At 39.6% G+C, this 27,641-nt stretch overlaps 1 protein-coding gene across 1 annotated transcript in view; it reads right to left on the reverse strand.

The window, feature by feature from the left end:
- GIPC2 (GIPC PDZ domain containing family member 2) overlaps positions 1 to 27,413 on the reverse strand; it is a gene marked incomplete at its 3' end in the record, with an annotated part of 68,533 nt that extends 41,120 nt beyond the window's left edge. The window contains exons 1-2 of the mRNA XM_084242065.1: positions 27,060 to 27,413; positions 3,057 to 3,242 (exon numbers count right to left, since the gene is read on the reverse strand). Of these exons, the coding sequence (XP_084098191.1) occupies positions 3,057 to 3,242; positions 27,060 to 27,320 (447 nt within the window). The 5' untranslated portion in view covers positions 27,321 to 27,413. The remainder of the gene's footprint in view (positions 1 to 3,056; positions 3,243 to 27,059) is intronic.
- Between the last annotated feature and the right edge of the window lie 228 nt (positions 27,414 to 27,641).

Below are 27,641 nucleotides of genomic sequence, written 5' to 3' on the forward strand. Positions count from 1 at the left end.
ATACAAGTGTGTAAAAAAACAAAGCAAATGTGGCAAGTGGTCAAAAAATTGGAGATCTGGGTAAAGGGTACTTTGGAATTTCTTTCATATTGTTATTACAACATTCCAATAAGTTTGAAACCCCCTTCCCCATTTTTAAGTCATTAACTGTGCCCACAGTAGGACGTTTCTCTTCTAAACTGAGCTATAGGTCGGCAGTTTGACTTATGCTTCTCCTTCTTTGTCACCATGTCCTCTGTCTCCACAGGGCTAGTGACTAGTACTCTGAGGCAGGCACATGTTCCAAGAAGCATTTTAAAAAATAGGAACACAAGCTCTGAACATCAGCTACTAAGATCTAAAATAGCCACACATTTGCAAAACTTCCAAGCCCTTCCCCACTGACATTAGAAAGGCATCGCTACATGTGCTTCATGTCCTGAGCTTCCCCTGGATAATCCCACATGACTTTCCCCACTCACAGATTTTCCATTTGGTCACCCACTCAACCTTCAGCACAGTCATATCTTTTGCAAAGCTAAAAATAGCCATTCTAGCCAGTGGGAAGTTAAATAAAGTACAATTTACAGTGAAGAGAATAACTTCTCTGAGAACTATTTTTTAAAGATGACAATGCATTATAAATGAAGGATATGGACAGAATAAAGGCATGAAACATTTGCTGTTGCATGAGGTTTATCCCTAATTATTTTAGTTCTGAAAACATTTTATTTTCTACAATGTGCCATGAACATCTCTACCATACATGAAGGTGAAAATTCCCTTCTGATAGAGCACTCTAGCTGGGTCAACAAGGGTGACACCTAAAGCAAAATATCAGGCCTCCCCAGTGGCGCAGTGGGTTGAGCACAGCGCTGTGAAGCTGTCCGCAGCCTCTGCAACGCGGGTTCAATTCCCGGCCAGGGAGAAATCCACATAGAGCGGCAGACCTCTCCTGCCTCACCTGCTGCTCCCTTCAGCAGTGTCTTCAGTCCATCTGCCTGTTCTGCTGCCCGCTCTGTCTCTGATGAATTCTCTCACCCTCCCGTGCCTCTGACTGTACCCCAGTTCTGTATAAATAAATAATAAATCTTTTAAAATAAATAAATAAAATAAAGCAAAGTATCAACATGAGGTTAAAGCACATGGCCTGGCAAATGCCTGCCAGGAAAAGCAGCAATATTCTCAGAGAAATCCGAATTCAAGGCCAAAAGCATTAAAGATACAGGTTCTCATGGAAACCCCTTTGGATACTACCCTTCATCCCTCATTCCTGACACTCCATTAGTTCCTTAGAGTGAATGGATTCTGTACATCTCTTTGTAGCCCATGAAAATCATTCATGTTCTGGTTTTTCCTTGGCTCTTTCTATGTCCTTTTGCATATCTCCACATTATCTCCTCACTGTCCAAATGCCCTTCCTGTAAGTTCTCCTGACAGTGTTTGGGGGAATCCTCCTTCCTCATCCATTTTTGTCTTTGATCCCCTAAGCACATAATCTTCAGCCAGGTACTTTCAACAGCCTGAGGCTGGCTCTCTAGTTTTCAACAGCCTGAGGCTGGATCCCCCTTACTGTGGGGTTTTCTCTCATCCTCAGACTGTCCATGTTTTTCTAGCTTTCCCTCATCTTCCGGTTTTCCCTCATCTACCTGCCCCTCATCCTGACATTCTGTGTTCTGGATTCCTCTTTATGTGTGGCATTTCATCCTCCCCTGACTTTCCTTCATCTTCAGGCTCCACTTCATCTAGTTTTCCCTTACTTTCCAGCCTTCCTAAATATCCATTGTAGAGTTTTTTCCAAGTTGACATTTCCTTCCTTTTTACTCTCCCGCAGGGATACTGGCCAGCTTGCTAGTCCTTTTCTAGTGTTGCAAAGTGCTAGAAACAGACATGCAGACCTATAGGGCCTGGACAGATCTGGGTCCCCTCAGGCTCACTGAAGCCTGCTTGTCCCCCACCAATGCACATACAGCTTCAGTAGCTGTTCTATGCAGGCCATGGGAACAGACAGTCCTGGGACCAAACCAAAGGACTAGCAGATCTATCCCTAATCCTTAACACAGCGGGTAGGAATGCCAGTTCTGAAGTCAGGTCTCTTGGATTCAGATCCTGAATTTGTCCAGTCACAAAGTTTTGGGAATGCTACTTAGCCTTCCTGATCCTCTAAAACAGAGGTTGACAACAGTGCCTAATGAATCTCACATCACGTTAATCAAAAGAAAGCAGAAAGACAGTACATAATATGATTCCACTTACAATCAAAACCATAGTGATAGAAGTCAAAATAATGGCTACCTTTTAGGGGAAGAGTATTGGCTGTAAAGAGGCACAAGGAAGCAACTTCTCTTGATCTGAGTACTGGTTATACAGGTGTAAGTTTATAAAGATTCATTAAGTTGTACATTAAAAATTCATTATACCTCCACAAACAAATTAAAAAAAACAACCAAATGGAATTGTTGCAAGGATTTAATGAGAAAGTATATGCAAATTACCAAGTATATAATAAGTATTCAATAAAAGTCAGCTGTTACTTTTACAATAAAGAATTGAGATGAATCTATTTTTTACCACTCTAAGTTCTTAATCATTTTTACATCATCTCAAACTTCTTTCTCTTACCTTTGCAGCTCCATATTGCTCTTTGTATTTAAAAAAAGTAATTGTATAGTTTAGAATACTTCTGTATAGTTTAGAAAATTTTGAAGAGCATTTTTAAAGAAGAAATAAGGTGATCAGAAATGCATGCCCTTGGAAATACAAAAATCAACGGAAGCATGGAAGTCATTAGATATTAATGAGCTACAGACCGACAGGAGCTCATGTGGATGATGAGTAGGCACCAGGGCCAAGCTTCCCCTTTGTTTTAAATTCTCAGGGAATTTTAAATGAAGGGGAAGAAATTCAAGGAAAGAGTAAACAAAAACTTATGTCTGAAAGATTTTTTTAATGAAACATTAATCAATCCATCTATTTTTACTGGGCTGGCTTCAAAGATCATCTCCAAGTTTCTTTGACCTGCTAGATTTTCTTATATATTACCACTCAGTTAGGTCACACAGTTATTTAAAACTCACCTTTATAAAAGCATAGCCAAGACCATTATCTGTAATGGTGAGACCAAGTGAATCCTCAGATTTATACACATTCACTTCTTTTTCGATCCCTTTCACATGGGCAAATATGAAATCTTCAAGACCTATTTGTGCTCCTAATAGTTTTTCCATGTCAATTCTAGGTGTGTTTAAAGTGCAATATAAGATCTGGAAAGAAAAAGGAATTTTTAAGTCAGTTTCTACAGAAAAACCTTGTGGTCATTAGTTTACTTATTAAATACCTATTGAAGGTAAAAACTGGAAACCCAAATGCACAAAAATAGATGACTGGATCAAGAAGATACGGTATATATACACAATGGAATATTATTCAGCAATCAAAAAAGATAAACTCATGCCATTCGCAGCAACATGGATGGAGCTAGAAGGAAATATGCTCTGTGAAATAAGCCAGAAGGGAAAAGAAAAATATTGGATGGTTTCACTTATAGCAGGAATGTAGGGGAATAAGACATCAGTGTAAAAAATAATAACAGTACAAAACACAACAAAGCAAAAACAGACAATTATAAATCAGAGATATACTGCAGGGGAGGAGGAGGGAGAGGGATCAGAAGGAGGGAGGGAGGAGCACAGGGGATTGAGGTGATAATGCACGGGTGCATTGGTGAAGGAAACTCTATAGGGACACCCCCACCTGAGGGAGTGCGGGAAGCAAATATTGTTTAAAAATGAACAATGATGTAAAAAATTAATTAATTAAAATAAATACCTATTGAGAGGTAGCCCTTAATTTTAAATTTTTTAATTTTTTTTTAAGATTTTTTTATACAAGTACCATGGTACAGGCCAGATGCGCAGGAGGGTGAGAGGATTCACCAGAGACAGAAAGGGGAACTGAACAGGCAGACTGACGAAATACACTGCTGAGGGGAGCAGCAGGCTCGACAAGAGAGGTCTGCTTCACCACGTGGGATTCTCGCTGGCCCGCCGGGATCGAACCCGCACTGCAGAGGCTGCAGACAGCTTCACAGTGCGGCACTCAACCACCTGCACCACCTGGGATGCCCGGTAGCTCTTAATTTATGACAGAAAAGGTTACATCACAAAATGCTTATGTTAGTTGAAGAGAATATGGGACACATTTTCATACAGTAACATTAGGTAACAGTGAGTGTTTCCTAAAGGTCAAGCTCTAGGCTCAGTAATTTATATCAATTAGCTCATCTAAACTTCAAAATAACCTTATGAAATACATTACCATCTCCATATTAGAAATGAGGAAATTAAAGCTTCACAAGATTAATTTGCCAGTACAAGAGTCAGGATTTGAATTCAGGTCTCAGCAACTTCAAAGTTCTTAAAACTCCTATGAAACCTCCCATTTATTTTGAAAGGTAAGGTCATGATATGTATACTACGCAAACATGCTCGGTTCCTAAAGGTAAGTTTGTATACGTATACCTCAGTCAAAACACAGACAATACTAATTTTGAAAACTGATGCTTTTTTAAAAAGATTTTTTTAATTTATTTATGCATACAAGAACTGGGGTACAGGCCAGAAGCACGGGAGGGTGAGAGAATTCACCAGAGACAGAGTAGGGAGCAGAACAGGCAGATTTGCTGAAATACACTGCTGAGGGGAGCAGCAGGCAAGACAGCAGGAGAGGTCTGCTGTGCCATGTGGATTAGCTTCCTGGGTCAGAGATCAAACTCCTGCTGCAGTGGCTGACTATAGAGCTTGATAGTGCTGAGACTTCAAAACCTGCGCCATCGAGGAGGTGTTTTTTTTTTTAAGTGAGGAAAATTCTATTTATCTTGCATTATAGTGATTCAGAAAGTCATTTAGTGAAAGAGGTGCTAAAATGAATATATCTAATACATGTCTAAAATGAACCTTAAAGATCAATTCAATTCTGTAATTTTTAACATGAAGAAATAAGAGGTCTAACAATTTGGTCAAAATTCACATAATGGTAGGAACAACATGAAAAAAACAGGAATGGAGAAAAAGTTATGGAGATTTTTAAAGGAAATTCCTATCTTAGCAAGTCTATTTGACCTCATTTTCAAAAATACGATTTTTCTAAAATCTTTAGTGCTATTTATTTTTTAAGATTTATTTACTTATTTATACAAGCACTGGGTACAGTCAGAAGCGCAGGAGGGTGAGAGAATTCACCAGAGCCAGAGGGGAGAACAGAGCATGCAGACTGACAAAGTACACTGCTAAGGGGAGCAGCGGGCAAGACAGGAGAGGTCTGCGCGCCTTGTGGGACCCTTGCCGGTGGCCAGGGATCAAACTGGCACTGCAGAGGCTGCGGGCAGCTTCGCAGCCCAGCGCTCAACCACTGCGCCACCAGGGGAGGCCCTTTAGTGCTATTCATTAATTATAACTTGGGTAATTTGTAGGGCCCAAATGTAAAATTAGGCAAGAGGAGAAAGAGGGTTGAGAACATGTCACTGGTTTAAAAATTAAGTTAAACAAACATTTATTGAATACCTTCTACATAACAAAGAAGGACATCTGAATACAACTGTTTTACAACAAAATGAAATTGTTTTAATTTTTTTATTCCCAAGTCTTTCTTCAGCCCTCACTTTCTATCCTCTCCCTATTTCCCAAGTTTTACACCATTCCTGATTTCTAGTGTAACCTGAGGCTTACTTAATATCCACAAGCCTCATGAAACTTAGAAACAGGGTGCAGTTATTATTTAATGGCTTTTTAAGCCATGTCACTAGAAGAGCATTCTCTGATATACAATCAAAAGGCATTGAAGTCAGCAAGGCTCTCACCCAATCCCAGAGGTGCATGTAAAAAGTTAGTAACAAGGACAAGAATTTCCAGGGTACAAAAGAACAAATGCCTACAAGGAAAAACCACTGCCCCACCCTTTCCTCTTTTCATGCAGGTCTGGTGGGCACCCTTGGTGTTCCTGGCAAGGGCATAATATATCTGTTATTAAGTTATTGCACATATTTTCTAGTGTAAAAATTGTATTATTCACGGGGGGAAAGGGGGGAGTTATTTTACCCAAGAATGGCTTATTCTAACTGTGCAATCGATGGAATAATTAGTCCACTGACAGAAGTCCACAATGAGTAGAGAGGGAACAGAGTATACGTAGAAAACTCTTCTGATTTCCTTTCTCAAAATGATAGAAGCTAGTGAAGCTAGCTTCCCTAGTTAAGCTGTTAATGGCATTCAGAGTGGATCCCAAGCACCACTAAAATAAAAAGCAAGTTACAGTTAGACAGGCAATAAAACATTAAAAGATGATATAAGGGTATGAGGAAAGCCCTAAAAAAGAAAATCCACACAAAGTAAACTTGCAATGATGAAGCTTTTCCCTTTCATTTTTCACATGCTTCACAGCAGAGTAAATATTAGGTTTCCTCAAGGTATGACCCTTTTCCAGCTTGCTTCCCTTTGCTACAGAATAATATTCAATTCCAGGCAGTCTAAACTTGGCCGGGTAGGTAGGTATCTCTTTAGAGGAGGACCCACCAGCTACATCCTTCTCTGAATGTAGCACCAGGGGAAATTGCATAACAAATCCACAGAATAGAATGGTGCCTGGGAGCAGGGGTAAGAGCCCCTCCAGCAGCAAGCAGGTAGGTAAAGTTCAGTGATTTCAAGTCAGTCTCACAGACTAAAAACCTAACATACAATCTCAGTGTACAACCATCAGCAAATATATCTGCCAATAGTGATAAAGGGCTAGATATTCAACCACATCCTCATCAATATTCTATTTTGAGCTGAAAAATAAGATACACACTCTCTAAATGCTGCAAAGTTCTTGCTCACTCATCTACTCACCAATCATCTACTGGAAGCCTGCTTTTTGCCAGGTTCTGTGCTGCATAATACTCATGGGCAAAGGTGAGTGTGACAGACCCCATACAAGAGGAATTCCCTTGCAGGTAGATGTTCCACTGAGGTACAGCGATGCAACTGTACCATATTGAAAGTCATGTATATTTATTTTTTTAAGTTTCTTTTATATATTTTTACATCATTTTTCATTTTTGTACAATGCATACAATTTCATCTTGGTTATAGTCCCCATAAAATTCCTACCCCGCCTTGTTTCTATCCTACTCCGTTCCCCCACTTCCCCCTTGTGTGTCTCTGGTTTATAGTTGCCTGTTGATTTTGATTTTTACTTTATTATAATTAGTCTTTTTCCTGATCCCTTATTTAGGTTTTCTAAATTCCTGCTATGAGTAAGACCATCTGGTATTTTTCTTTTTCTTTCTGGCTTATTTCACTGAGCATGATTCCTTCCAGCTCCATCCATGTTGCTGCAAATGGCATGAGTTTATCTTTTTTGATTGCTGAGTAATATTCCATTGTGTATATGAACCACATCTTCTTGATCCAGCCATCTATTTTTGGGCATTTGGGTTGTTTCCATAGCTTACCTATTGTAAATAGTGCTGCAATAAACATAGGGGTGCAAGTGACATTTTGAATTAATGTAAAAGTCATGGATATTTAAATCCAAAGAAACCTCAAATACGAGAGGTAAACTTTGCTGCCCTCATTCATACATTTCCTTCAATGTGAAATTTAAATGCCTGCATGCCCACCTAATTCCTATGCCCTTTCTATTAGGATGCTATGCATATAAAATTACTCAGGTGAAATCAATCACTCTTTCCTTTTTGCAGTACTGCTTAAATTTAGTATCTCATTTGAAAAAGTTATTACTTTATCTAATTAACATAACTAATGTATAAAGTTAAAAGAAAAATAAAGAAACAGTGAAGTGGTCATACTATCAACTGGTAATATACTTGCTTCCACAATGTAGGTATACTAGATAAAGGTTGGTCAAATATAGTAGCTGACTGTTTCTTATATTCTTTGGTGAGCAAACTAAACTAAATCAAAGGCAATTAAACTCAAGGAAAGGTATCATATAAAGAAAATGATTCATCCTCTAGCTATAACCTTTCTGATTTTTTTTCATTGCAAAATGAAATCCTAACATTTATTACTCGGGTGGGGGGGTCAGGGAGGGAGGCTATCTAATAGTTGGTGCTTTACCACCATCATTGCCCATTTTCCTAACATACATGGAAAACTGAAGATTATTCTGTCTTCCAGAGCAGCACTGCCAAATGGAATGTAATATAAAACACATAATCTTAAATTTTGTAACAGTCACATTAACAAAAATAAAAAATAAGTGAAGGTAATCAATGATATAATCCCACATATCTAAAAATAGTTCAACATAGAAAAATTGAGACAGTTTTTTATTAAGATCCAGTCATATTTAAAGTATTCAGTAGCCTTATTTGGCTAGTAGCTACCATATTAGACAGCTCAGTTCTAGAATACCATGTCTTCATCAATTTTATATTTTCCATTTATTGGCACATGAAATTCTTTTGGCCAAAAATATCATAGCTAAAGTCCAACTTCTAAACCTAGCTTATGTCTGTCAATATCATCCCAGTCCAGTAAAGTTTCATTGAACTAGTATGTTTTCTATTATCACCACCTAGAAACCTGATAGCTAACATTATTTCTTCTTTTTCTATATACCTATTAACTTTCATACATGTTTTGAGACCACATGCTACTTTGTAAACTTTTAGTAGCTAGATATTTCTCTTATTGTCTTGTACACTTTTTATTGTGCCATTATTTATAGAGAGATAGATTAATTGGAGGAGAAAGATATTGCCCTTCTGGGCCAGATCATGGAAGATTCCCTGAACTATTATTATATTGCTGGATCAATCCCACACCCTCCTATATCTTGTGCACTCACACACAGGCTCAGTGGCTTGCTCTCTCTCAAGATATGAAGTCTAAAACTAGACCATACTACAAACATTAGAGAAGTGAGCCTGGGACAAAGCTGACACATATAGGCCAGAGCCTCCGGCTTCAGTCTTTTAACTAAAGATAGTAGTGGACAATGAAGTTGTCCATTCTTTTTCCATCCTCACTAGCCTTCAGGTATCAGATATAACACCACCTCCTGTGTGCTTTGGAGGAAGGTAATTCACACTTCCTGCTTCAGGCATAAAATTTAAATTAGTCTAAGTGATAATGATTTAGGAGTATACATATGGCCTAATCCTGGCCAACGAGACAGAGAGGAAGATGTCCAAGATGTTTCTGAGAAACAGTTTTCAGTCCCAAGAAACAAACATAGTTAAGAGACAAAACCCTTCTCTTACTGAATGCTGCCTTATCTATATGTGGTCTAGGAATTGCCACCACCAACTTACTACCAACTAAGGAAGAGACTAATGCCAGGAAAGGTAAACCCAGATGCTTGACAATGTAAGTTACTCTATTAATCAACTCTGGAATCCACTCTACTTTTTTATGTAAAATAAGTTCTCTTGTGCCGGTTGGTTTGAGTAAGTAGCTATGTGTTCTTACAGCTGAAGATGTCCTATCTGATCCACAGCTCTATCTCAGAAAGTTTAGTTACAAGAGCAAATAATTTAATCAATCTATTCTGGGTTGGATTTTCTGTTACTTTCAAGTAAAAGATACCTACTGATAGAAGCATTGTATTTTGTATTCATAATTCTTCTGTTTTAAAAGTTCTTCCTTCCTACTCTCTCATTTTACCCTTTAAAAACTCAGGGAAGTGCATGATGAACTGTGTTTCTTTTTATGTGTTGACATATTATGCACCCTTATCCTAATTTCATATTCTACCTACTCTATCAAAAATTTCAGTACAAAAGAGTACCTCCCCCTTACTTACAAAATCAACAAAATTAATAGATCTCCAAGAGGAGCTACTGCATCCTTGCAATGACTGTTAAAAAAGAAAAGGAAGTGAAGAGAAAAATACAATGGATTAAAAGGTAAAGGACTTGGATCTAGTTTCCACTGTGTATTCTCAGTGAGCTTAGTCATTTGACTTCCTTGGTCTGCAGGGCTTTAGTAAAGATTGTCTATATCACACAGAGGTCACAAAAAAACACAGTAAGAGACCATATGTAAGTACTTTTTAAACTAAAAAGCTGTATGTAAAGGTTATTATTATCCTGGAATACAGGTACTTTTTGAACATTATTTTACTTGTGCTTGACAGCTTCTTAAATTGCATGACTTTTCCAGAAAATAACAGATTTTGTTCCTTTTAAACATCATAACCAGGATGACTTAATCTTTCTCCACAAATTACATTATCCATTAACATTTTGTGATTGAAGGATCACTCTTGAACAATATTCCTACTGTGCATCTAAATTTCAATTGTTATTTTCCAGTTCTTATCACATGGTTATCATTATTAACCTTTGAAACTCAATGTGGCTAGAAAAAGCTTGAGCTACTGTATAAAGCCATTAATATAAATTATTACTGCTTTTTCTCTGCCACAGATGCAATTTGTGAATAGAATTAAATAAATCATTTGTCATGAGTACTTCAAAAGATATTCTGTCCCACACCAAGTTACAAATCTCTCCAAAACATATCATATTCATTTTGAAAACTCCAGGAAGTTCACTTACAACTCTCTTTTGTTTAATTCTTTCCTTAAACAGGAACTGAGTTGGCCAAAATTCTACATGTTCCAAAGATCCCTGGGAGAAATCACAGACTTGTGCAGTTGGCACTGTATTATTTGTGCATGTGACATTAATTATAAGTGGAGCAGTTACCTCTTGTGGTTACTTGAAGTAGCAGTATTACTAAATATTTTAATACAGCTGCTTTCCTACATTTCAATCTTCCCCACTAACCTTGCTAACATTTTACATGTTTTCTAAAATAAGCATTATAGAAATATCAGTTAATGCCATTACAGAAAACAAAGAGATGGTACATAATAACAAATCTAGTAACTAAACCATACTTCCATCAGGGGTTAACACTGCACTTTTTTTGTATACACAAGAAAACCACTTAGATTATGTTTCCTTTGTCAATGACTAAGGTTTCAGCGGATTTATTCTTATCTAACATTCAAAGACTTTCTCTAAAACAGGACACAGATTATTTTACCTCTATCTAGTTAACTGCCCTTAAAATAGCAGGAATTAAAACTAACTTGAAACTAAGAGCAAAATAATTATTAGAGGGAAAAATTACTCACTTACCCTGAATGCTTGAACAGAAGGGAATAGCTCTAGCCAAGCCACAGTGACAGAATTGTGTTAATATTTCCTCCACAAAGCTCTGAGTATCTTGTGCAACATGGTTTAAAAAAATATATGTGTTAAATGTGTTCTATCAAGGAATTTCTAAAACCCTAATGCTTCGATTATATTCATATACTGGGATACCTGCTCATCCCTCTTAGCTGTACAGTTTGGATAGTGGCTCCCACTTTCGTAAGGTATTGTGCAAGTGAATGAACTAGGAAGTGAAAGGTCTAGAAGAAAATTTTTAATCAAAATTAAGGTCCAAGAAACACGAATTGATTACTAGAAGCAACAAAACCCTGACCTCATAAACACAGAAAAGAGATTGGTGGTTGCCAGAGGCTAGGGACAAAATGGATAAAGGTCAAAAAAGGTACAAACTGGGCCTCCCTGTGGCGCAAGGGGTTAAATACCACACTATGAAGCAATCCACAGCCTCTGCAGCACGAGTTTGATCTCCAGCCGGCCAGAGGGAAAACCACATGGCGAAGCAAACCTCTCCTGTCTCGCCCACTGCTCCCCTCAGCAGTGTATTTCAGTCAGTTTGCCTGTTCTGTTCCCCACTCTGTCTCTGGTGAATCCTCTCAACCCCCGCATCTCTGGCCTATACCCCAGCTCTTGTATGCATAAATAAATAAATCTTTAAAAAAAAAAAAAGGTACAAACTTTCAGTTATAAAATAAGTATGTCCCAGGGGCATAATGTACAGCATGGTGACTATAGTTAATACTGTACTGAGTATTTAAAAGTCACTAAGAGAACGGAACTGAAAAGTTCTCATATACATTGTTATAAATCATTGTTACCTCAATAAAAATACAATCAAAAAGTTCTATCATAAGAAACACACACACACATATACACACACATACACAGAGAATCATTAATATTTTACACCAGAAACTGATACAATTTCTGTCACCAATCTTTCCATTTATTTTTTTTAAGAAAATAAAACCAAGATAAAATGCTTGTGTAAGATCATAGGGTAGTATATGGAGCAAAAACCTGGCTGTCCAACTCCAAGCTCTTTCCCCTGTGTGCTGCTTCTCTGACACGTAATATCTACAGAGAAACATGTAAGTTACAGGTCACTTCCTAAAGCACTAATTCACCTTATCTCTTAGAGTCCGGTCATGAGGATAGGGCACCACTATACCCTGTGTGGAGAAGAAAACCAGCTCAGACCCATTAAGGTCACAGGGCTAGTAAGTGGCAGTCAAAACCAGAATTCAGACTTCTGGACTTTTTCTAACTCATAATACCATAACCATGATGTAACTATAAACTCAACTTTGAGCTGAAAATGAGAAGACAGAGACTACACAGTTTGCGCTCTTTACGGAGCCAAACAGACTGTGTTTATAGGAGTTAAGATGCCTTGCAGAAAAGAGTTATGCGTAAATGGGCTTTAAAAATCAAATGCAGTCAATGGTTAATAAATATCAAAATATTAACACACTGAATTTTATTTAATATAATTTTAAAATTATTTCTTCCAGTTATTTCAAACTGATTTATTACTTTCTTTGTATTATAGTCATTTAAAATCCAAAGCCTATAGTTTTTCCAGTATAACATATAGACTAAATTTCTAAGATTTGTTTTAAAACATACATTATCTTATATATATAGTACCTTTGCTTCCACCTTGTCAATAGCTAAGTCATCTAGAAACAAGTTTCAATTTGGAAAAGATATAAAATTGGCAACAAGACATAGTTAGAAACCTGATATGGTATGCTTTATTTAGTTGTTCATGAGGATATTGTACAAAACCCTGCCTCGAACTGTGTAGAACTTTCTATAAATGATTCACTTCTAAATTAGCTGCTCTGGGTCAACACTGGCAAGTCTTAAATAAAAGGTGAATCATCCTTTGTACTCCTTCTTCTCTGGAACTACTTTTTTCCAGTGTTTTTAAAGGAACAAAATATGACAAAAGTAATTTTATCCCAAAAAGGAAAAATTAAATGCATACTTTTAATCTATCAAATCACTTCCCACAGTAGCCAAAGAACATTTTCTTGTGCTAATCAAAAGAAGTAGTTAATCAAAGCAACTACATAGCAAAGAATGTCAAAATCCCAAAAGCAATTCCTAAAACACAAGGGAAAGTTATAAGGATAGGTTTTAGTCTTTCCTTTGTGGATGTCACACAGGCACTAAACCAATCAGTATGATAAATCAAATGTGTATAGCTCTCTCTATATATCATCCTTTTCTACAATATTCTTCCAGTCAGGAGCTATCTGAGCTTTATCCTAGTCTAACAGTGCTGCAAGTCTAACAGTGCATGCCAATTTTAAAGGCATCATAAATCACTGCTATTCCCCTTGTGAGAGGTGCTGTCTCAAATTTTCCAGCTTTCTAAACTACTTATCTTCTTTAAAGTCTCCTCTTATTTGACATGTAAGACAGAGAAAAACTTAGAAGGGAAAGGAGAGACTCTGACAAGGAGACACTTTACATCTGAGACAATGTAGTAGGGTGGTTTCTAAAACATTATTGTATATTATAATTATTACTAAAGAGATCTGTAATTAAGCTTTCCAATTTATCAAATAAACATTCAAAAATAACTCATAAAAATTGCCGTTAGATTGCAAAAGATTCTGAATCATTTTTTTTTAATTTGTGCAGCAGAATGCTCATGGAATGTCATGCTCATATTAGCCCAGAAGCAGGCTTACAAGCCTCAAAATATCTACAAAGCATGTGATGTTTTAAAACTACCCAAATGAATCATGGAAGATTGGAAGATGAGCATGGTGAGCCACCCAGGTGTCCAAATGGAGTAACTGGGAAGGGTGGTCTTACCATCACCCAGAACAGAATTTCTGACAGAAAGGGATAAGCACTTTCTGGGGGGAAATGTAGGCCATTTGCAAATCTATAAACATTTTGAGAGAGACTGAAATTTATTTTCATTGTAAAGTAGGACACCTGAAAGACATTTGGAAAATGTATTAAAGGATGTTAAGAAGTGATAAAAATGTCCTACACAGGAGAGGTGACAAAGGGTTAGGAGGAGGGGAGGAAGCAAACTCACCACCTCCAACACTTAAATTTATCAAAATTCATTAAATTACACGTTAAAAAATTCACCACAGAATAGGGTCAATGTGGCTAATTACACAAGTGAGGATAGTCCTGAATCTGACTGTGTGAACATTCTTCTAGGCTCAGAGTTGCTGTATTTTGAACCATCTCCCACCCAGGGATAGAGATCTGTAAGAACAGAGATGAAAAAGATGAACAGCAGCTGCCAAGAATCGAGTTCTGAACTTAAACCTGAAAGTATAAAATCAACAGGACTTGGAGATACTAGTCACAGCCCCTGTGGAAGGACTTTGACTTTGCCCAGTGTTTATTACCAGTGTCAACTTCCCACTCTCAGCAGCTTCTTCCCACCCTCTGCTTGCCAACATAATTGTCATTCCTGCCTAAAGACTCCTGGGACTGAGGCAGGCAGGGCATTTAAAGGAGAGGGGAAGACGACCCAGCAGGGTCAGCAGACTTCCCGAAGCAGCTGGCAGGCTACCAGAGACTCCATCCTCAACTCCCAGGAATGTATCTCTGAGCCAGAGCTGGGGCCAGGACGAGGAGTACCAGAGGCTCCTGGCTGGGCGCTGACACTGCGCCCTCACTACCTGTTTCTATTTATATCACCACACACTCCTCTCCCCACCCCCAGCCTTCCCTAGTTGCCTATAATGAAAACTTTTCCTTACTGCCCAAGGGAACTGGCTTATATATTGTTGGTGCTTTATTAGCAAATGTATGATAAACGTTCTCACATCACATTTTTCTCCCCTGTTTCCAGTAAGCAATTTGGTTCTGATAGGATGATTCCAGGCACCAGCTGACTGCTGTTGTTCCAGCCACTCTGCAAAGTACCCAGGCTTGTAACATAAATTACAGGGTCACCTATTTATAATGCATCTTCTCTTAAGCTGGTCCGATAAGCATGTTCCCAGTTCAGAATGCTAACATCAAGACAGCGTGGGGCAAAAGGGGAAACATGATTAGGATGTTAAGGAAAAGCAGTAGTAGAATTCTTCCTCTATCCTTTAGCACTGAGGTAATCTTGCTCAGAATGAAAATAGCACAAGTCTTAGCATAGAAAAGTTAAAAGTCAAAAAAAGTGTCAAATATGCCCCAAAAAGCAACTTTTTGAAAAGAAAATTAACATTGACTGAACCACTATTCCAGACACCTAACATGCTATTTCACTCAATTGTCACATCAATCCTATAAGATAGGTATTAATTGTGCATTTTGCCCATGAAAAAACTGAGACTCAGAGAGTAGCATCTCCATGAGTGAAGCCTGGGCATGCCACTCTACCCTGAATCCCACCTCCCCATTAGACTGCCCTCAAAGCAGAGGGCCCTGTGAAACCAACTAAATAACCATGGCAACATGTGTTGCTTTCAAATATTACCAGAGCATGGAATATCACAAATTTAACACACCAAGTACATGTTCCAACTCTGTATCATTCAATCCTTTCAGACTGATCCTAAAGCTAAAAGTGTAAAACCTATAGGATGTCTTTCTATTGATTCTTCCTCTTGCTGCTTTTCTAGCCTCCCTCCTTATCTTTTACTTCAGAGTGCAGAGAAATTATTGGACCCCAGGCAACTAGCTATAATGTTGCTACAGGAGTAAAGTGACAATTGGCCTCTAATGAAACAATTTGAAATTTTGTGGGGACTTTTTTGGTCATTGCAATAGTGTATGTGACACTACTGGCATTTGGGAGAGAGAGGATGAGAAAGAAATTCTATGAACTCTCGAGCTCAGAGAAGTCCAGCTCAGTGAAGAGCTGTTGACATTCCACATTATTTTAAAATGTCCTTCTAGACATTTCCTGTTGGGAAGAAAAACTATTTAAGCCCGGACCCTAATTCTTTAACTGATAAAGCATTTTTTGTTATAAATTTTCCTGGACTGAAATGACCTCTAAAGTCAAAGAAAGACTTGTTGTGCAGAATCTTACCAAGAGTTGTTCATCATTTCAGAAATCAAGTCACTGACAGCAATGCTCTTCATGTTACTTGAATCTTCAGCCTAAAACATGTACCTCAGTCTGCTCCAATGCAGTCTGCTCCAATGTTACATTATGGTGATTCTAAAATCTACAAATATTTATCCCTGTTTCAAAATGGAGCATAAAGAATCCACAATATTCAGTTGACTGTTGTCTTATTCTTACTCTTTTAAAATCCATACAATAAGTAGGTACAAGCACCTGATTGCTTCTTCATAGCTAAGGTAGTTTTCCCAAGCATTTATGCATGTTGAAATTCATATTTGTTACTAATATTAGAATTAAGGAATATATTAGCTTAAAATTATGTAAACTGATAGATAATATTGTTTACATTTTTATTTCAGGATGGTAAAAAATGGTCTCACACAATATTTGATATAGAAGGAACCATTAGGTACAACAAGGCTAGAAACTAGTAAGAAAAGAGCATGAGCTTTGGCACACAAACCAAAGATCAGAGATATCCCTTTGGACTATGTGACTTGAATGATTTACTTTTGCCGCGAGCTCATTACCTCATCTATAGATTGTAGTTACTTGGGGGTTTCTGGAAAGTTACCATTTCAGAAAAGATAACACAAGTAAAGTAGTAATCGTGCAGATTCAACAGTAATTATGTTCTCCTTAATTCTCAAAATATGCCTGCCTGCCCTCACTCACCTTTACACAAAGGAGGGAATATTAAGACAGGAAGGGGGAAGTAAACAAGTAAACAACGGAAGGCGAAAGGGAGCAACCAAACCACACACAGAATACACGGCAACCATCAACTATGAGAAGATGCACATTTGAGGTTAAGGTTCTGGGCTGGATCGTGAAATATGTGTTATGTCAATCACATAACCACTACTTCATTAATGCAACATACAGATATGTAAATTTCACAAAACTACCATGTTGTCAAACTTGTTATGTGTATCCCATTTAAACCTACTTAAAGTTAAAAACAACTTAAGAAACTCACTTTTTCAGACTGAGATAGATCCTGGATATTTTTTTTAAGCTGGAATTGTTCCACTACACGTGCTCTGATCACCTCCAGGGAGAATTTTTTATACGATAGCAAATACTTTTTCTAAAGGCTCAAGTTCTTGAGCTTCTTAGTCACTGCTTACAAAATGTCACATAGGTTTCCAAAAGGCAAATGTTCTATCACTGACAAGATCTAAGCTCACTTCTTTCCTTTCATTTATCCATAGAAGCCCAGGATTTCCCTGGGGCTAGTCATGCCCCAACTTCAATTTCATACTCCACATTTTTTTAACACTAAAATCTAGAATACTCAATAAATCCAACAGTAGAGTGATAGTTTCTAAGATGAGTGAGAAAGGCCCGTTTCTTACATTCCAACGCAGAGAAAGTGACAGTCATTCAGCCTCAGTTGACTCCCTCTTTGTCAACCTCAGCAAGGATCCAGCCCAAAGATATCTGTTAATTACTTTTACCTGAATAAGTAGTTTTCAGGAACACACCTGATTAACCCTAGGTGTGGAAGTTTATCTTAAAGAGACAGAGGAAATCAAAGGGGGCACAGGAAACCTTTTCAGAAGACATGGGGACTGACAAATTACTAAAATGGCTTATTGGCATTAAATACACTTATCAGCTCTCCTAGCATTAAGGACAAACTGGTGGCTCTCTGGGGCACCACAAGGACCCCAGTGACCGCCATTCCCAGACCGTAACATCTCTCTTGGTTTCATTCCTTCATTTCTGCTACAAGTGATTATATAAAACAGATGTGTAGTGTGCTCCTAACTGGATTAGAAGGGGTGGGATTGGGGGAGGTGTTTAAGCTCACCTAGGTATACACAGGTATGCTCACACCTCTCCCTCTCCCTCCCTTATGGAACTGAGACACAATTGGAAGCTCAGCAGAGAGGCATGGAATCTAGTCCTGAGGCGAGAGGCAAGGCTGTAAGTAATGACTTCTGAGGCTTGCAGCATAAGAGTTAATGTAAATCAATGAGGCATCCTTTAACCTAAGCAAATAACAATGTACAGCTGAAAATGCCTCAAAATTTAAAAAAACAAATTTACAGACAACCAATCACAAACAGGCAACTAAGCTCTCCCAAATAGTCAACCCCTTCCGCAATAGTCAGTTAGGTTATTTCCTGGCTTTGCCTCCATGCCATCTCTGTAAAAACCTGCCCCTAGCTCCTGTCTGTGGAATACCCCTAACCACTTCCTGTTAGACACTGCCGAATTCAAATTGATTTTTGCTCAAATAAACCCTTAATTTTTAATAAGTTTATAACTTTTAGCAGAATTAACAGGGAAAAAATAAGATTTCCAGGTAGGGAGGATCAATACCTAAAAGTCAGACAACTGAAAGTAGTTTCAAGTTCTGGACAGGCCATGGAAGATAGCTGCCACACCCCTAATTTAAGAAGACTCAGAATACCTGTCACACCTACTGTCTTCTCCAGTAAGACTCCTTATCACTGATCACCTGCCTTTGTACCATGTAACCCTGTAGGCTGGACCAGAGATTAGCCGCATGGGCCCAGGACCCTGTCCCATCTGTACTACATCCTGACTCACCAACACAACAGATTCTCAGGGAGTTCAAATTTGAGACAGAGAGGACACAGAAAGAATAGAGGCAGGGATAAAGACAAAGTGATGAGGCAATAAGGGTCAAAAAAAAGCAAAACCAGAAGGGTAAGGGCCAAAAGCCCAGAATAAGGGCCTCCCCTGGTGGCGCAGCGGATGAGCGCTGGGCCTGTGAAGCTGCCCACAGCCTCTGCAGAGCCGGTTCGATCCCCGGCCGCCGGGTGAGGGTCCCACATGGTGTGCAGACCTCTCCGGCCGCGCCCGCTGCTCTCCCCAGCAGTGTATTTCATCATGCTGCCTGTTCTGTTCCCCGCTCTGGCTCTGGTGAATTTTCTCACCCTCCCTCACTTCTGACTGTACCCAGTGTTTGTATAAATAAATAAATCTTTAAAAAAAAAAAAAAGAGCAAGCAGAATAAGAAGTGGGAGAGAGATGGATTGAGATGGAAGGTGAAAGACAACTACTCTTGCTCTTGGTTCCCCAGAATCCAGAAATATTGCTGTCACCTGGACATCATGAAAGATGTTCCAGTTGTCCATGGAACCTGACTGAGCAGCTGCAGAAGTTGCTCTGCGCTTTTTTGCCTCCTTTTATATTCTTACAATAAAAATTATAAAAACATGGGCCTCCCTGGTGGTGCAGGGGTTAAGTCTCAGCACTATCAAGCTATCGCCAGCCACTGCAACATGAGTTTGATCCCCAGCCAGGGAGCTACCCACATGGCTCAGCAGACCTCTCCTGTTTCTCCCACTGCTCCCCTCAGCAGTGTATTTTAGTAGAGTGGCCCATTCTGCTCCCCACTCTGTCTCTGGTGAATCCTCTCACATACACCCCTACCCCTGCCCCTGCACCTCTGGCTTATATCCCAGTCTCACATGCATAAATAAATCTGAGGATCTCCATCTCTTACAACCAGCAAGAGCCTTCCACATCCATTCAGGATGGCTGGAGCAGCAGAGACAGGTGAGGGAGGGCAAAGGCACCAGTCATCAGCCTTTGAGGCTTGGGGGAGTCAGCCTCTTCCCAGAGGTCTGGATATTATTCTAGAATTGTTCACACACTGACTTCAAGGGATTTTCAACACAGAAAATAATGTTATCTGTTTCTTATCTCCATGATAGCAATAAGGCTGTAGGGCAGCTAGTTAGATTATCCTCCCACTTCTCAACATGAGTCATGGATTTTTTTTTTTTTTTTTTTTTTTTTTTTGCTTAAGTGTTTCCTATAAAAGTGAGGTTCGTGCTGATGAGGATAGTAAGCTTACATAATGACAGTAATATATTTAGAACTTCTCAGGTGGTACTGTATAATTCTAGAAAATACCATTATATTCAACTTAAACCAAATATTTATAAAGAAAACATAGCAAATGAATGGTTAGCTCTCTTTCTACTTTATAAATCACGAAGCAGCAATCAATCCACTACCAAAAAACATTTGTATTATACTCGTCGTACAAAGAATAAAATCTGTACAGCTTCAAGAACGTTTGTAGTCTCATTTCTGTCTACATTTTCAGTTTTATCTGATGTATTCATGTTATTTACTTATCAAATATGTGGAGGAACTAAACCATCTAACATAATTTTTAAAAGTTCCAGTGCTCAGGAAGAGATGTAAATGTTTTTGTTAGGAGATGAGATTAGAGCAGCAGGCACAGGACATGACAAAAGAGGTAGGCAGGAACAGGAGGCACTGCATGGCCGGTAGGGGTCACTTGTAAGTGCTATGAAATGAACGTGTCCCCCACCAAAAATTCAAATGTTGAAATCATAACCCAAAGGTGATGGAATTAATTGGAGGAGCATTTGGGAAGTACTTAAATCATGAACAGGATTTGTCCCTTATCAAGGAGGCTCCAGAGACTTCACTTGCTACTAACCCTTGCTATATTTGAGAATATAGCAAGAAAGTTCCAGGAAGTGGGCCCTCACCAAAGCGGGCCATGCTTGTACCATAATCTTAGATTACCAGCCTCCGAGACGGGCAGCAATAAATTAATGCTACTTGTAGCCACTCAGTTGGTGGCATTTTATTATAAGAACCCAAAAGGATTAAATCAGCAAGTAACTTCAGGCTTTTGGTTTTTAAGATTGGTACAACAGAAGCAAATAGATAAGAGGGCCTCCCTGGTGGCACAGGTGGTTGAGCGCCACACTGTGAAGCTGTCCACAACCTCTGCAGCACGGGTTTGATCCCCGCCAGCCGGCGAGGGTCCCACATGGAGCAGCAGACCTCTCCTGTCTTGCCCACTGCTCCCCTCAGCAGTGTGCTTCATCAGTCTGCCTGTTCTGTTCCTCGCTCTGTCCCCGGTGAATCCTCTTACCCTCCCGCACACCTGGCCTGTATCCCAGTTCTTGTATTAAAATAAATAAATCTTTAAAAAAAAAAAAGAAAAAAGAAACCATATTCAGGATGCCAGATGCCACTTTAGTATCCACATCACAATAATCCAGCAGTAACAACCACCAAAGACCACCAGGAATTTTCACATCTAGTGTCTTCCTCCTTGAAACACAGGGAACTGTGGGCTGCTCACTAACAGAGTGTTAGGTTAGATTTGGGGGCAGATTAAAGGAAGCATGTGCTTGTTCTGGAGAGGATGCTGTCAGAAGTGGAGGCAACTATGACTATTTTAGCAAGCCATCTATCACGTGGGAGAAATGATGAAAGCTAATGCTGTGACTGGGAGAGAAGCAGCAATCACCTCTATCAGTCAAGGCAGGGGGTGCCTGGTCCATGTTCATGGTTTGGACAATGCTCATGTTTTTTTGCCTAGTCAGACATCATCACAAAAACAGTTTTATTTTTGTCTTAATCCATCACAGTCACAGAGTGGTTTATCTGAAGCTTATGTTCTATGACATCATTTATGTCCAATAAAACAGTGCTAAGGCCTACCTGTGCATGCCAGGAGTTCCAAAAGTGGGAGCCTGCTTTTCTTTTTCAACCCAATTTTATTAGACTTGGTTCATAGTCCTCAGACCTTAATGGTACAATTCATACCGAATTCCCATTCCTTTGTTTTCCCTCGGTATGGGTGCTGTCGGGGGCACTATATGTAAGTTAGTGATGAACCCCATTTTACTCTAAAAAAAGACAATTTCACTTGCCAGTTATCTGCACGGCTGGAAAATGAAAAAGTCGACAGCACACTTGATGTTATCAGGAGTGCGACATAAATCCAGAATACTGACTTTCACAAGAGCAGAGTACTGGTGCCAGCTGGTTGAGAAAAGGAAGCAGTTTCTAGGCAGCTTCACACAGCAACTCCCTATACCCTATTCCTCTAGGAAACAATTTTGCTTGCTAACTGTCCCCAGCTTTGTAATTACTGGATTTTGTAGGAGATGCAAACATTTGATAAAAGTAGCTTTGATTTAACTTCCCAGTCTAGTATTTCACTTGTCCCTTTTCAAGATCAGTGATACCTCTCACTCCTACCCCCTTCAGAGACAGTCTCTTTCCCCTCACTGAACAGAAAAATTAACATTTACCAATGGATATCAGTATTGTACCTGATAATAAAATTTTATGTCAAAGATGCAGTATGTAAAATACTGTATTTGTAAGGGTCTTTTTTTATTTGTAACAAATACTTTACATTCCAGGTATGTTTCAGTCCTTGGGCTATCATCAGTAAACAATAGATGAAATCCTTGCCTTTGTGGAACTGAGAGCTGAGTAGATGGAAGAAGAAAATAGACACAATCAACACAAATTAAATATACATAGAATATTAGTATGCCACCAAGGAAAATTAAGGAAGGAAGGAAAAGGCATGTTGTAATTTTAATGAGATGAATCAGTGGCAGCTTCACTGAGAAGATAACATGTGAGCAGACTTAAAAAAGGAAGAGACTGCAGGAAGATTATGTTCTGGTAGAATCAACGGCCTGTGCAAAAGCCCTAAGACTCCTGTGTTCAAGGAACAGCCAGGAGACCAAGAGGCTAGAAAAGAAAGGAAAGTTAGAAAGACAACAGCGCCTAGACCCCATGATAGCATCTGGATTACGCTCTGAGATGGTGAGCTATTGGAAAGTTTTGAGCAGAGAGTTGAGATACAAAATAGATCTCACTGAAGACAGCAACTTTGACTTCTGCTAAAAAGGAGAAACAAGGTAATAGCATAGGGATAAGGGCAGGTTTCAAGAGAAGGTTTGTTTTAAGTAACCTCATGTTTACATGTTAAATATTATGAGTTTGCATGGTTTCAATTTTCTTATTTTTTATTTTTTTTTAGCGATGAGAAATACCAGGTTTTATTACAAGAAAGTGTTTATGGTTTCAAATGTTTAAAAGTCACCATTCTTGCCTTTCTGCTTCCTAAGTACACTGTTTTATTTATCAAGGGGTGAGTGGTGTATTAGCTTGATCCCTTCCTTTAATGAACTATTTACTATTTTATCATTTTCCAACTAATAACCAAAGAAATAATTTTTCAATTCTATAAAGAAACTGAGTTTTCCATACTAGACATGTAAATCAGCTAACTACAAAGCTGATTTCTCTAAAAGTTTTTTCAAATTCATTTTCTCTTCTAAAATCTTTTCACATAGTAAGAGAATTAAAACATGTCATGGCACAAACTACTTTCCAAACAATTACAGTGGTCAAATATTCAAAATATCCTTCAACAAAGTTCATGACTACAGTTCAGGAGTTTAATGAACAACTCATTTATATAACCTGGATATTTTTAAAAATGGCAATAAACATTTTATAAATTTATCCCTGCATTTATTATGAGTTAACTGTTCTTCTAGACAAGATTAATTTGCTTGCTTTTTTTACTGAATTGCTCATTTAGTTGTTATCAGCTATGAGGGATTTTGCATAATTGGCCATCTGTTCAAGGTAATGATCACAGACTGAGCCCAGAATTGCTAACAAATTTTAAGTGATTCATACATGGCATACTTCAGGCACCATGAAATAGATGAAATCCACAACAGTTACAAAACAGCATCTTTTTTGAGGCAACTAAATATTTTTGTGTTGAATCTACAACTTTAATTTAAAAGATAACTGTTTAAAAGAAGTTTTTCCATATCTGAATACAGTTACCAAGAATGACATACTGCTTAGTAATGAATTTGGAACCAGAAAACCTGAATTCAAATCCTGGCTCCAACACATACCAGCCCAGAGACTCTGAGCAAGCTGCTGAACTTCTCAAATCCTTACTTATTTCAACTGAATCCTGTGCTATGGTAAGGATGCATTATAGACTTACATGATACCACAGTCCTGGGCCCATTATGAACTCCCAGTACGTTTAGCTAAATATGCTCCATTTGATTATCAGGTCAAATTAAGTTCTTCCCTCCTCCCAACCCACTCAGTAAAGAAGGTAAAGCACTTTATATAGTGCTATTTATATCCTCATAACCATCTCTTTAGAAAAAAAGGCATGACTTCCAAGTGAAACATCTATTCAACCTAGCAAAGTGGGAAATTCTTTGTTTTGTCCCCACTGACATCTCAAAAATTTATACCACTATCCCTATTGCTGAGGGCATAGGATGGGAAATGGTATCTCACTGTGCATATTTTATTTTAATAAGCTATTTCTTTTCAAAATTAACTACTAAGATACTCATGATATACTATACTATGATGACAAATGCTTTTATCTTAAATATACTTACCCTTTTTAATCCAAACGGAAAACTGGCATTAATGTTGGTTATATACATAAACACACTAATATACATATATTTGGCATTCTTTTTTTTTAAAGATTTATTTATACAAGAACTGGGGTACAGGCCAGATGCGTGGGAGGGTGAAAGGATTCACCAGAGATAGAGCAGGGAGCAGAACAGGCAGACAGACTGAAAGCACTGCTGAGGGGAGCAGCAGGCAAGACAGGAGAGGTCTGCTGCGCCATGTGGGTATCTCCCTGGCTGGCCGGGAATCGAACACGCGCTGCAGAGGCTGCGGACAACTTCACAGCGCTGTGCTAAACCAGGGAGGCCTATCTTTGGCATTCTTTATGAACTTTGATATAACACATTAAAACACCTTTTTATATTGGAATTTTATCTTGCAAGTCAGTGCATTAGAAACTGAAAATGTTGAACATGACTGCCAAGCTATTGCTGAGACAGCCTGGAAAACATGGGAAGCAATACAGTAATATGATTTCATTGAATCTGGATTTAAAAAAAACAAAACAAAACTTTGGGATTAAACCCAGGCTCTGCCACTTCCTGAGTATAGTTTTGAGAAAGTACTGAACTTCAAACCCTTTGTTTCCTCTCTATGAAGCAGATATATTAACACTTCTTCTCAGGGATGAAGCAGATTGAATGTAATCATGCATCTTGAGTTTAGAATGCACTATTATGAGGAAGATGCAAAGAAATGAAATCTAGAGTCCCTAGTTATAGAGAGACATTTAACATTGTTAATTTATTGTGCTAACAAAGCTCACTAGCTTAAAAGCCAAAAGATCCAAGTTTTTTTTATTTTTTTTTAAGATTTATTTTTATTTATTTATTTATTTATACAAGAACTGGGTACAGTCAGAAGTGCGGGAGGGTGAGAGAATTCACCAGAGCCAGAGCGGGGAGCACAGCAGGCAGAAGGACCGAAGTACACTGCTGAGGAGAGCAGTGGGGGGCAGGAGAGGTCTGCGTGCCATGTGGGAACCTTGCTGGTGGCTGGGGAGCAGCCGGGGATTGAACCGGCGCTGCAGAGGCTGCGGGCAGCTTTGCAACCCAGCGCTCAACCGCTGTGCAACCGGGGAGGCCCCAAGAGATCCAAGTTTTAATAGCCCAGCTTTTTTTCTTGCTTGTTCTGTGACTTTAGGCAAAGTCCAAACACTTGACATCTCAGCGCTCTCAATAAACTATTAGGTATTTATTATATAAGTTGAGTATGTTAAGCACTGAGCACATATGAGTTATGATTATAGATGAACACCAGTCCTTACAACAACCTTTGAAAGGAGATATTTTTATCTCAGTTTTATAGAGATGGCTGAAATTGTATGAACTTATTTTAGGCCAAACAGCTAGAAGCTGTAGAACCTGCTTCCACATCTAGGTTTACCTGTCTCCAACCCATGTCCTTAGCTACCTAATGAACCACCTGCCACCTGACTCTCCTAGAAAACATCACTTGGTCCTGTGAAAGTGCTTTTTAAATGGAAAAGTCCTATACATACGAGTATTATTATTGCTACTACTCCCTATCAATATAAATAATTCACAAATGAGTTTATGATTGCCCCTCAGCACCTGAGTACCCTAAAAGAACAGGTTATACTTCAAGCTCTATCAACTCTTCTTGGAACTCTGCCTTGACCTCACTTGCGCTTGAGCAAACCTGGTAAACATTAAAGAACAAATACATAAATGTCTCTCTGTGCTATTCAAAGGCAATTCAAGGCACTCCCAGGAGTCCAGGGCAACAAAATGTTGTGTCTTTGTTTAGCACGGATAGGAAAGATTTTCTTAAACACACACCTCCATTTGCAATTCGTTTGGCTAAGCAGAAATTAGCCACATAAACATCGGTCCAAACTAGTGCTCTCGAGATGATGCCTATATGGAACTCCAGTTCCCTAAACGCAAGCAGTCAGCCTAATTGAAGCAAAATTCAACCCCTTTTCAAGGAGGAGGTGTAAAACGTAGAGTTCATTCCCCTCTCTGAAACCTTTATTAACTAGTTTCAGGCGTTAAGTAAAATTCCCTGGGAATAAATTTCTCGGAAACACCACAAAAGGAGTTGCTGATTGTGACACAGGATAAACTCAGGGCAAAGTTCAGGCCTCAGTTTATCACCCAATAGGCATTCCGCCATCCCCCATCCCCCTCGCCCCTCCAACCCCGCTTAATTTTTTTCTTAATCTGGGAGATGCTCAGCGTGACCCCCAGCCCTGCGGAGGATAAAGTAGACTCAAGTCCAAACGAAGTGGGGTAGAGAGGATAGTAACATGCCTAGTCAGTTCTCCACCCTGGGAAGGCGCTCACGCCTGGAACAGCATATCCGCTGATTTGCATGAAGAAGAAAGGTCGCCCCCAGTTTCCTAGAAACTGGATCTCCTAGTACAGGGAAAGTGACCGTCCGAACCCGGTACTTACCTGTTCTCCTCCAAATAGCGCCCGCTCACTTCCCCTGGGGCGGACCCCTCCCCACCGCGGGCGCACCCCACTCCGCCGCGCGCACGGGGCTCCGGGGAGCGCGGATCCACCAGCCTGCAGCCAGCTTCAGGCAGCCGGGGCGAGCGGCAGGGAGGCTGGGCACCTGTGTTACCTCGGACGGCGCAATCGCAAACACGTCCGCGATCTTGTCGTAAAGCTCCCTGTTGCTGGAGAAATCCTCCACTCTCCCCGTCGCGCTGCCGTGCGCCAGCTGCGTGTGGAAAACCAGCCGCCGTGGAGGGATCGGGGGGTACCGGAGGCTGTTGGTGCCAGCGCCGCCGCCATCGCTGCCCGCGCCCGCCGGCTCGTCCTGCACCAGACGGGCAGTCTCCTTGGACGAGGCTTTCTTCTTTCCCCGCAGCCCCAGGGGCATCTTGCCTGGCCCGGGGCGGTGGCCCACCTGCGCGGAGGACCGCCGCTTGCTCCGCCGCGCCGAGTCGTAGCGGACTTTGCGCTCCGGGGGGCCCCGCGCAGGTAAAGACGCCGCCGGGCCAATGGCAGAGGCGCTTCCGCCTGGCCGCAGCGGTCCGGCCTCCTCCAGCGCTGGAAGCAGGCCCTGGACCCTGAGCTGCCACCCGCCTTTTCCTCCTGATGAATCTGAAGAAAGGTTGGGCAACTTGCTTCATCTCAGCTCCCGGCTTCTTACCGCCTCCTTTTTTTAAAATACACTTATTTTTTTATTTATATCTTTTGC

Source organism: Talpa europaea (genome assembly GCF_964194135.1).
Source record: "Talpa europaea genome assembly, chromosome: 9".
Lineage (NCBI taxonomy): Eukaryota > Metazoa > Chordata > Mammalia > Eulipotyphla > Talpidae > Talpa > Talpa europaea.